This window comes from Linepithema humile, chromosome 4 (assembly GCF_040581485.1).
Source record: "Linepithema humile isolate Giens D197 chromosome 4, Lhum_UNIL_v1.0, whole genome shotgun sequence".
NCBI classification, from domain to species: Eukaryota; Metazoa; Arthropoda; class Insecta; order Hymenoptera; family Formicidae; genus Linepithema; species Linepithema humile.
In genome coordinates, this window is record NC_090131.1 from 24,267,490 (window position 1) to 24,279,143 (window position 11,654).

The window sequence follows — 11,654 nt, forward strand, 5'->3', positions numbered from 1 at the left end:
CTAATGAGTGCGGGACCCCACTATTCGAACACCTGTGCCTAATGCGCGTTTCGGCGAAAATTAACTATCGACGTCTGTTATTATTAACGCACAGCAAACGCGCGCGGCGCCAGATTTCAACCCTCAAGTCCACGCGACTATTATGAAATTTTCATAAACTTCAGTATTATAGCATAAGTAGTGGTAAACTGGAAATCTTAAAATATAATAAACCAAACAAACTTATGGATTTCGATATTTGATGTGGTAATTGGAGTATTGAATATGTATATATTTGCATCGCAAAGTTTAAGAATCGATTTTCTAACGCAGAGACAATTCGTGTAATTTTTTTAATTACGTGCAAAAGTATTGAACTGTTATTGAATAAAGGAAATTAGTGTATTTTAATTCTAGCTCGATAGAAAAAAGAAGTCGAGGACTTCGGAGCAAAAATAGATTCTTATAATTTGTAAAATCTAATTTAAGCTTAACTTGACAAAGAAAATGTAGCAAACTTGTCCATTCCCGTTTCTACTTGTAATTAATTTTGATCAATGTAGAACGGAATAAGTAGCATGGTATGTCTTCGTAGCTGCTATAAACAGGATTTACATCGGCTAACGAGAATTGCGTGTCCTTCTCGCTCTTGATGCCATTATAATCATTTGGTATTACACGTAAGCCCTTATCAATGCTAATTGGCAATCGGTTCGCGTTAATGTTGCATGCTTCATTATGCAACATACGCAGGTACGTGCACCTAGCTTTGACGTACGCACATTCACGACGAAAGTAAAATCGGATTGCGTAGACGTTCTGTATAGGGTGTATTGCGTGTTCTTTTTGACGGATTCTTCAAATTGCGGTCGCCGTTTTTTTTCCCCTTTCAATTGCGAAAAATAGAACCATTATCGAACGCAATTCTCGATATTGAATACTTTCATGATTAATTAATCGAGCAGAGTCTAGACGAGATATTTGATTTGTCAACGTCAGTCAATCTTCACACAATTGTGCTGAATTTGAATATATTTTTAATTTCATGTACTTTAATTCCGCGTTTGGGTTTTTTCCTCGAGTTTCATTAAAGATATATCGATTATGCCAACTATGAGAAAATGCACGCTCTTTCCGAACACTCTATATACGAAAATATCACTCGATCCTTGAGAGATGTTCTTTCGAACAACAATGTAATTGATGCACAGGCCCGAAAACATGTGTTCTTTCTTGAAGCAATCTTGAATAAAATATATGATGATTATGCGGCTAAACGGTTTTATGTCTGGCCTCTTATTATTATTATCCGTGAGGTAGTTAAAATTTTTATCCTCGCGAAGAGATAATTAATATGACGTACCTCGCGCTCGTCCCTTTACGAAAATAGATCGATCGAGCGAGGGGACGTAGTATTTTCACGAGCTTCTACCACGACGAGATCTGACATAATCACAACGCCGAAATCTATGTGTTTACATACGTTCGTTATATAAGGATGAGAAATTAAATTACGTTCTGTGTTCCCCGTTTCTCGAGATCTTTTTTAGGACGATGTCGGCGATTGATTATCCTGAATTAAAAGCGAGTGTTTTCGTGAATGACAGACGAAATATAGCGTGGTTATTTAGCCGAGGCTGTTACGGCTTTATTTTCCCTTATTTGAGTTTTCTTTCCTTTTTTTTCATCTGTAATTTGTCCGTAATTTGACTTTAATCCCCATTCTAATTTCTGTACAGGATTAACGAGATTGAGTTTCTTCCTTTCGTTACGTAGATAAGACTTTGACAAAGTGTTCCTTTGCGAGAATTCGCGAAATCCTATCGTTAATTACAGGACTACCAGTATGCAAATACCGAAGTGATAGAGTTACTTCGTATTTGCGCAACATTTTCTAATCTAAAAGTTGGATTTAACATCATGAAACAATTTCGTATAAAAAATAGTATCACAAAAGCATAAAATGAAAGTAAAAAAACTATTTAAGGTATTTGAAACATATACTATAAATGTTAAAATAAATATTTATATGCAGACTTTTATCAAACCACGAAAATACGAAGAAGTTTTCGATTTTGTGTGCTTAAAAATTCCGATATTTTATGAAAATAAAATTATAAAACATACATTTTCTCTTACAATTCGGACTTTTGAATTGGAAATTTTCTTCTCTCTGTCTCTTATTCGATAATGCTGAAATATGAACGAGGATTCGGAGGATTTAGGATCTTGATGCTCTCGGCTCTTGAATTTTCAAGTTGTGCATGTTGGTCAGTCGTGCCTGCGGGGTCGCGTATCGCGGTAAAATATGTGCGGCACAGCCGATATGTGTAGGTGGACAGATTGTCAGGGACATCGACAATTGCGGGGTCTCCCTGGTCTCGTTGGATTCCGGCCAGAGTTATGGTTTCGAAAACGGAACGAGACGGGCGAAGGATGGAAAGAGAGAAGACAGCGACGCCGCGGGTTAAAAAAAACGCGCGAGAAGGGCCATCGAGATTTGATGCGCGCTGAATGACTCGTTAGCGATCACGAGGAGGAAAGAGGTCAGGGGTTGCGCGGGGGCGGGCATTAAATTCCGCGCTCAGGGTCGACGACGATGACGACGAGGGCTGCTGTGCGCTTTATCTCGGGGTTTACTCCACGATCTTTCATGCAACGTCGCGCCACTAATCTTCGCCACATTCGTGGAATACAAAGACGGGGAAACGGCGACCAGAATTTAGGGCAGTGCGCGCGCGAGAGAGAAATGTCTAAAGCTGAAAAGGCTTCTTCGCCGAAGAAGCCAATAAAGATACCGTTCGCGAAGGTCGAAAGAGCGCGTTGCGTTAAAACAGGAACAAATCATCCATGTTTATTTTAGAATTATTAAAATTACCTGGATTTTATGATTACAGAACTATTAAACAGAAAGCAATTACGCGTTACAAGATAAATGAGCAATTATTTAAAAATGAAAAAAATATGCACGAACACGACGAGTGGAATTTTCCTTATATTCCTTGTAATTACTTGACGATAATGTAATGATGTATGTGCAATGAAGAAAATTATATAAGATAAGCCGTCTCCGTTCTTCGTCTGTACGTCACGCGATTATTATTACTGGATATATTCTTTCGTATTTACCTTACCGGCACTACCTTCGAAGCTTTGCGTCACCAGACGAGGCCATCAACGTTTCGGCATGCGGGGGCGGTCGAATTACTGGACCATCATCGTGCTCTTCCATTAAATATACGTGGCGCTCTTTCGCCCTTTCAGTCGTTGACTTTTCGTCGTCGTCGTCGTCGTCGTCGTCGCCGTCGCCTGTGTTTTATCACGGTTCTCTTTACTTACCCTAGCACTGCTAACGACGTGGCCGAGAGAGTCTTTGTGCCGCGCACTTTGCGCGACGCGCTTTATTTCGTGCGGGATTAGAGTCGGACAGCATACCAACCACACATCGATTTTCTATTTATAGGATATAATTTAACCAGAGCCTTAATTATTGGCTCGCTACGACGTCCAGACAGAATTAACCTCTTCGACTAATTACGAAAGCATACCTATATAAAATGGTGAAAATGATTGTGTTCTCTCAGAGAAAATTGCGGATTAAATTAGGACAAGAAAAAGAGAAGCGAAAAGATATATCTTTTTGCAAAGTAGAGGAGATTGCCTTGTAAAAAGTAATAATGAATGATTATTTTTTCTCATTTTTGTCAAAAACTAATTGCCAAACTATATTTTTATTTATACTTAAATTTGCTGCTAACAAAGCCACTAATTCTTATAGCAGAAAGATAAAACGTTTTATCATCGATCAAAGATTAGTACATAACCATTTTTGTCAAAACGAATGATTATATCAACACACTTACAACATAAATTTGAGAACCAACGTCGAACGATATATTACGTTGTAGCAACAACTTAGCATCGATTAATTTATTAATAACGTTAATTATATATTATTAATAATTCAACACTGCCCTAAATTGATGTGCAATTTTTTCCGAGGGGTCCGCTTCATTTTTAGAAGAGTATGTGCGCGTATGCATACATCGGGGTTGCATTTAGCCTTTCCCCGGCGGCGGTGCGATTAGTCCAACACCGCTGCTAATGACGACCGGCGTTGTTCACCGAATAAACCCCGGGGCGCAAAGTCACGCCCCATTTCGCTTCTCCCCGCGTGCTACGTTTACAAATCCCTCAAACACCACCGCTCGCCTGTTTACGTTACGCCTCCGACTTTTCTCAAGGAAAATAGAGTCGGGATTTATCTATGCGCTCTTGAACTTTTAACCAATATTTACGTTCCTTTATTCGGACAAACCGAAATCATTAGTCCGTTCAGAGAAAAATATAGTTGGAACGCCGCTCTATATAAATCGCGGAAATATATGTATAGGAACAATTCAATTTATACAAACAACATTGATATGCGGAGCAGAGCGTGAGCTTTCGATAAATAACGAAAATGAATGGAAAAACAAATATTTATTTAGTAATAAACAAGTGTATTATATTTTCAAAAGTCTAACCGGAGAAATCAAAGAAAAATAAAAGTACCAGAAGGAAAATGTAGATTATTTAATTTTTTATATTATTTTATACGAAGCAGGGCTCACAGACAAAAAAGTTGCTTGTTTTACAAAAATATCATGTTGTTAATATCAACATTTTTATATAACACATTTGATAAAATTGGTTTATAAAATATTGATAACAAATATTTCTCACCTAACATTTTTTTCATCAATAATTTGTAAATAATAAAAATATGAAAAACTATAAAAGAAAATAAGAGAGAATAAAACAGATAGAAAAAATACAGAAAATATGAGAGTTATTGAGAGAATGAGAGAAATTGAGAGGAAATAAATATTTAATGTTAAATAAATTTTAATATTTAAAACAATTTATAGTCAGATAAATCAACACACACACAATAAATAAATTTTATTAAATTGTATAAATATATATTTATCATATATTTCTTACAATATCGAATCAAGTAACAAATAAATAAATAATAAATTACTTATTTTAATGTTCTTCCATTAAATTAAAGGCCTTTCAGATTTCCTCTTTTTCTTCTCAATGATCCATTGGTGACTGCTCCTTCACTTAAAACCACAACAATTACGATTGTACGATATTTGGTATGAGATGAACCAATATTGACCACTCTACCGATGCGAACTTTGTCACATCATGATAAAGGACAAACTCGATAAACGTGTGAAATTGCTACGATCCGTTTGATATTCGCAAAAATAGACAATGACGATACAGGAAAATAAAAAAAAATTGTGTAGTTAATTTTGCATGGTATCTGTTGCGTTTAAGACATTTTACTATTTTGTATTATAACAAATTAATAAAACATATAAGTTATAATTAAAAATTTATGGAACAAAATATTCGAATCACTAATTGTAGAAGCTAATTAATTGCGCGATATGTGAATTTGACAATTATTCCTCGAAAATAATATTCTAATATTCGTAATAATAATAATATATTTGAAATGTATAATATAAATAATGATATAGAACGAGTCTTGTTGTCTGCGTAAATAAGATATTTTCATTTCAAAATGTTTATCTCATATTATAGCGAACGAATAAAATGTAGAAGTTACGATAAAAAATATATATTTAAATGAAATAAAACATCTGAGTCGCTAATCGTTAATTAAATTAGCGTTTTAAATCAATCATGCAAATGCAATCATGTTAAAATTAATCATGCAAACATTAAATCGGTAATTACTTTTAAGAAATAATCTTATAACATTTGTTGCGATTTCTATTGCTGCCTGCTTTGCTTGAAAGTGCGCATGGTAGAGATACGTTACGCGTAGACAACACACGTGTGTATGTACGTGTATCTTAGATCACCAGGAAAATAAACAAGCGCTGGTTACGTGCGAGTACCTAAATACTTAGACGTGCAACTCGGTTGTTGTTTTTGTTTTTTTGTGTACCTACGTCATAGCGTACGCGCGCTGTTGCTCGCGCGCTATCACCTTGCTTTGCTACCATTCGTACGACGACATTCAGACAAAGTAGACGGCAGTATAAATCATGTTGTATTCTTATATGTATATATATATATATGTATATTTAATTGTAACATGTATATTTTGTTTGTTTGTTACAAGACGAGATAAAATATTCTAAACACGCTTTGAGAAACGCAGATAAATTTTATCTTTTATATATACATATACATTCAGAAAGCATAGAAACTTTTAAAAGTACGTTAGATTTATTGTTAGCATAGCCGTGACATGCAAAATTAATTGTGTAATTTTCCCTTCTGCCGTTTGCTTGCCTGCTCCAGACGTCGCGAGTGTCGAATGATTTATAATTTTGTGCGATTTTATGTGTTTCTCGAGTTTTTTCTTTGTCATGTGACAAAGTTTGCGTTTATATATGTATATCGCTTAATCTCATATCAAATATTGCGCGATCGTAATAAGTCGTTATGCTTATAAGTGCAATGAAGGAGCAATCATCAATGGATCATTGAGGAGAATCTGAGGGGCATCAGACTTGAGGAACACATTAAGGTAAATAATTTATCATTTATTTATTATTTGTTCAGAAACTTTATGCGATCGAGCAATTCGAGCAATTCGATGAATATAACGGCTCGATACTGTAAGAGAAGCACACACGATATAAATATTTATAAAATTTAATAATATAATATAAATTTAATATAAATGAAAATAACAAATTTATTTGTGTTCAGTATGCAAGCAAATCATGTATATTCAGATTTGCATTTAGATTCTTTTTAACACACGGGATTCAATTTTAGAAACGCAATAGGATACGCATTGATCGACTACGATGTGTATGGCACGACGATCTGCGTAAGCTAATGACAAGTCAATGCTTGCAGCAGGTGCAGCGGCACCGTTAATGCAACGTAAGCGAATTTCCCTGTAGATTGAGTGCATTAATAAGCTTTCAGAGAGGAGCGAGGGGCGGTGGAACTGGCTGCATCGGTCGATCGATCGTTAGGTTGTCATTTTCCGCTATCGGAAACGCGCATTCTTTATCCGTCTTGTCTACCACTCCCATGAATTCAGCGAATTCCTGCTCTCCGATCCGAGGAACGTCGTCGTGCCACGGATGACAGCTCCGGGGATGTTGTTCAGCCAATAATTCACTTGGTTACTAGTTATATGACGGAGACCTGGTTCCGCATGGCGCGCTTAATTGAGAACACAATAACATTACCAGACGCTATTTCGCGGCGTCCAAAGGCGGATTTAACGATATTTGATGCCGCGCGGTTGTCTATTGAAGCGGAGACAATGTCTCGCAACACATAATTATATGGTAATCGCTTGTCGCGTATTGAGTCTACAAGAGGCGTAACATTTTAATAGATTTTTGTTAGTGATTGATCGGCAAACAAGCAAGTTACATTTATACTATGTATATATGATTATGTATATTTATATATACATAATTATTATCAAAAAGTAAATTATTTAAAAAAATTGTGCCAGATAAAGATTTAAAAATAAATTTTGTTGGACTTTTAAAATTTGTCAATAGAGCACTCGATCTTTTTCAAAGTGTTTTTTCCGTGTAGTTAATTATTAAAGAACAAAATTATATAACTATAATTTTTTGAAGATTTTAATTTGTAGAAATGATATATTGAATTCTTGTATTGAATTTTCAAAGCTTTTTCGGATTTATCAGTGTGATATTAGCTTACGAATGTTACTAAATGAATTCTATTTACCGTCAAAGATCGTCGTCGGAATCGTGAAATCTTTCATACGACGTGATCGGCTTCTGAAACGTGTCATAATCCTTCTGTTCTTCCTTTTTGATTAACAATTTCTTTCGTTCCAATGTGAGGTATATTAACAACGGACAGTACGCTATATTTACGATGCCCACGATGCGCATAACCCATGGGAATCCGACGGCTTTGACCATTTCGCCGCCCGTGATAGGTCCTGTAAAGATTGCAATTTATGGTTAGAATCTAAATATTTAAAATAATATATAAATTAATTATTAATCAATTTATATCTTTTAGAATATTCAGATATTGAATTTAGAAATTATCTCGAATAAGTCTAAGATAAATTTGGTTTTTATTTTAAAAACAAATTTTTTCGTTTACGAAATTAAGATATCAATTTAAGATTTAAAGATATGAATTTTATTTATATCTGAAATGTCTTAATTTTCTGGTTGAAATATTTTACCTAAAGAATAAGCCAAACTGACAGCCACTTGTTGAATCGAGTAAACTGGCCCATAATTGCCATTTCGGTCCACTAAACTAGCTAGCAGCGGTACTAGAGCTGCATCGGCGACGCCGATGCCCAAACCCATGCCCAAATGCGGGAATATTAGCTGCGACATTGTGTTTGCCGATGGTATGAGAATGGCACTAACGCCAACCACGAACATAGCCAGGATTGCCACTTTGCTGCGCCCATAACGATACGCTATCATGCCGAAGAAATTGGTCCCAATTAAGTAGCCCACGCTGTCCGGTATGAATACCGTGCCCAGTTGCCATTTCTGTAAGGGTCGTTAATTAAAGCAATGCTTCCCTACATTTTTCAAGAATTTGTGGAATTAGTCGCATTCAATTGGCATCGATTCGAACGTTATCTAGACACTTTAATTAAGTTTTGAACTTTTTTACGCTCCATTTAACGAACTTTAGCCGACTTTAACTGTAGTTTAATTGATTCCTGATATCTTGATAAGAATGCTTTGTTCGTTAATCGCAGCAGTGATTACAATATATATGCGATGATAGTACTTTTGCTGTATAATATTGGAAGATAATCAAAATTGATGATAGTCGTTAATTAAATTTTTTTATGAAATAATTATCACAAACCTTGGGTTTTATACGAGTCCGGAGCCAAATCGGCAAGCAAGGCTCCAGTATCGCCATCGGCGACGTAGAGCACCAAATAGCACCGGAGATAATGAGGATATGTGGATTAGATAATAAATGCATCCAGGTACTTTGTTGCTCGCTCGGCTGATGTATATAAAAAATGAGAAAACTTAATTAATCGTACATCAAAAATCGTACATTTGTATGTAAGATAAAAAAATAATTTGTTATATTTGAATCATAAAAAATATAGCATAATGTAAATGACAACATTAATACTAATTCAAGCTCGTAAAAAGTCTTGGAAGTGTATAACAGATTCTGGAATCACTCTTTGAGAGCGACTCTCGATAATTGCGCTTCGCGAAAAGCTCTCTCGTAAATTGCACATATTTCAAATTAGATTTTACTTTACGTTATTGAATTGGAAAAAACTTAACATGAAATGGCTCTTGGATATTCAATCGGAAGAAGTTTTAAAAAGAAAGTAAGAGCCGAACCGCGGATGCTACAACGTAATAATTTAAAAGCTAGCCTGAAGTAGCGTATAACTTTAATTAACGTATCACAAACATGGTTCAATTATTTTTCTGATCTTTTTTAGCAATACAATCATTAAAATGATTATTGCAACTAATTTTACATTAGTAAAGAAAATTAGAAATACGAACAGAAATGTTTGATACATTAAATAAAAATTTCGATTTACATGACACTCGGCTAATTTTATGATTACGTCTTATTATTATTCGAAATTTAGCTTTAATTTGTTTTATAATTTCTGAAACTAGATTTCACATAGTATTATAGAAAATTATTTTTTGATTATATTTTGTGTTGAACAATAAGTTTTGTACTCACTTCGACGTTTGCTTGAATATCTAATGTTAATATTTGCAGACCTGTGAAAATAACACGGTTCGACATTTCATTATTTTCGAATAGGCACGAACGGAAATTACTTTACAATTATGATTTTTCGTAAACCGCTTACAAATTATTATAACGATGAGGCAGGACACCAACAGAAAAGGTGCCATTTTTCCCTCGAGATCATAAAGCACGGAACCGATCGGATAGCCGAGGAGAACGCCCAGCGCGATGCTGCCGAGGACGAAACCCATGATTTTAGATCTTTCGTCTTCTTCGGAGTACTGAGATGCGACCAAAGACATGCCAGAGACTGCTATACATGCCGAGGCAATACCTTGAATGCTCCGGGCCAGAAACAGCACCTCGTACGTTTGTCCAAAGGCGAATACTGTGACAACAACGAGAAATCGAATTTGCAGAAATGCTGTTTGTTAATTTGCTTTCGGTGCTAAAATAATAAACAGTGTTTCCACAAACACGTATGTGACAATATTTAAACAGAAGTTTTATCTAATTGAAAATCGACTACAAAATAGAAATTAATTTAAGATAAACAATATTTATAATATTTGATAAATTGATTCAGAATATTTTTGAAAAATGTAACATGTAAATTACATAAAGTTTCTCCTTTTATCATATAAACTTTTAATATCGTTACTGATATCACAGACTTTCCGCGAATTGTGAAATGAACAAGATTCTATTTGTCGAAGGAAATGTCGATGCAATTAAAAGTGCCGTTCATAACTTACGCAAAGCAGCCAGCAAGAGGCTAAGATTTCCGAGAAAGAGGGGTTTAGCGTAGCCCAGGGTGCCGGTAAAAGTACCCACAGCGGGATTCAAAATTAATTGGACCAGAGCCTTCGAGCTCAACAGTAATCCTACTCGACCGTTTTCGTCCTCCGCAGTGCTCGCGGTTGTATTTGCGTCGAGCGTGCACAGATAATCGGGAATGATTGGCACTGAAACATTTTCCGAATCAGTGAATTGTTTAAATCCGAGACTCGTCCCTTTCTCTTTTTCTTAATTACCGACTACCGTCAATAGGACATTATCCAGGAAGAGGCTGAGATAGACCACCGCGACGGTGATCGCGCGACTGTTTTTCAGATCGCTCAATCTCATCCTTGATCATCGATCTCGATGTAGGATGAAAACAAGATCGATTGAGCCAATGTATTCGCAGAGAAACTTAGCCAAAAACTAGAAATTTATGAAAATTATGCATTTATTCCTGCAATTTTTTATATTGAATAATTTAACGGTTAAATTAACAATTTCATGATTAATTCAATATCGAATCAATTGAATTTTTCAAGAAAAGATTCGCGAGAAGAGAATCAAGGTGTAAATTAAGTGATAGAAACTCCGTTATTCCATTATTTGTTCTTTGAGATTATTTGTTCTTTAGTCTATATTTCCTTCAATCTATTTACTCGACGGTCAGGACGAATCTTCCTTTCGAATGTCGATAAATTCGGCAATCGAATTTCGTTTTCTCTCTTTTTTTTTCGTTTCGGCCTGATAAGCGCACGTAATTCAAGTAGCTCGAATTCCACTTTTCTTTTTTTTTTCGTCACTTGAAAGGCGGCTCTAAACGTGACTGGAAAGCAGACGAGTCTCGTACGGGCTTTTATAGCCGCTGAAGCTCGTCCTTGCGCAGAAGCTTTTTCATGGGGGGCAACGTGAAGGTTGGTCTGGAATGGCGCACCCTTTCACGAGCCGATGCACTTTTCGATTTATCTCCATTATAGCGGCTTATCGGCCGTCGCCAGCCGGTCTGATTTTCGCGGTTTTCATGGTGGTCTCATGATGTGGAAATAAACCATGACGCATATGGCAGTAAACCATCGGAGAACGGTGGCGACGACACTGACAAGCTGCGCGCGTTTGATAGAATTTTCGGAGTGTCA

The 11,654-nt window shown here is 35.8% G+C and overlaps 2 protein-coding genes across 2 annotated transcripts in view; one reads left to right on the forward strand and one right to left on the reverse strand.

The window, feature by feature from the left end:
- The first annotated feature begins 6,154 nt into the window (after positions 1-6,154).
- The window catches only part of Gprk2 (G protein-coupled receptor kinase 2), an 87,492-nt gene continuing 81,992 nt past the window's right edge, over positions 6,155-11,654 (forward strand). Inside the window, exon 1 of the transcript XR_001100833.2 lies at positions 6,155-6,541. The gene's annotated coding sequence lies outside the window, so the exon portion shown is untranslated. The remainder of the gene's footprint in view (positions 6,542-11,654) is intronic.
- On the reverse strand, positions 6,543-11,338 carry LOC105672496 (synaptic vesicular amine transporter-like). Its single transcript, XM_067354300.1, has 9 exons — positions 11,178-11,338; positions 10,773-10,944; positions 10,494-10,703; positions 9,860-10,126; positions 9,727-9,767; positions 8,863-9,009; positions 8,213-8,534; positions 7,738-7,957; positions 6,543-7,194 (listed from the first exon to the last, which is right to left on the reverse strand). Exons 2-8 carry the CDS (start codon positions 10,864-10,866, stop codon positions 7,740-7,742), a joined length of 1,299 nt encoding a protein of 432 aa, XP_067210401.1. The 5' UTR covers positions 10,867-10,944; positions 11,178-11,338; the 3' UTR covers positions 6,543-7,194; positions 7,738-7,739.

Bases quoted from the DNA above. Each gene is read 5' to 3' on its own strand.
- LOC105672496 (XM_067354300.1), bottom strand. From the start codon at position 10,866: ATGAGATTGAGCGATCTGAAAAACAGTCGCGCGATCACCGTCGCGGTG. The intron at 9,768-9,859 runs GTAAGCGGTTTA...TTATTTTCACAG, and splicing joins CCTCATCGTTATAATAATTT to GTCTGCAAATATTAACATTA. The intron at 9,010-9,726 runs GTGAGTACAAAA...TATATACATCAG, and splicing joins ATATTCAAGCAAACGTCGAA to CCGAGCGAGCAACAAAGTAC.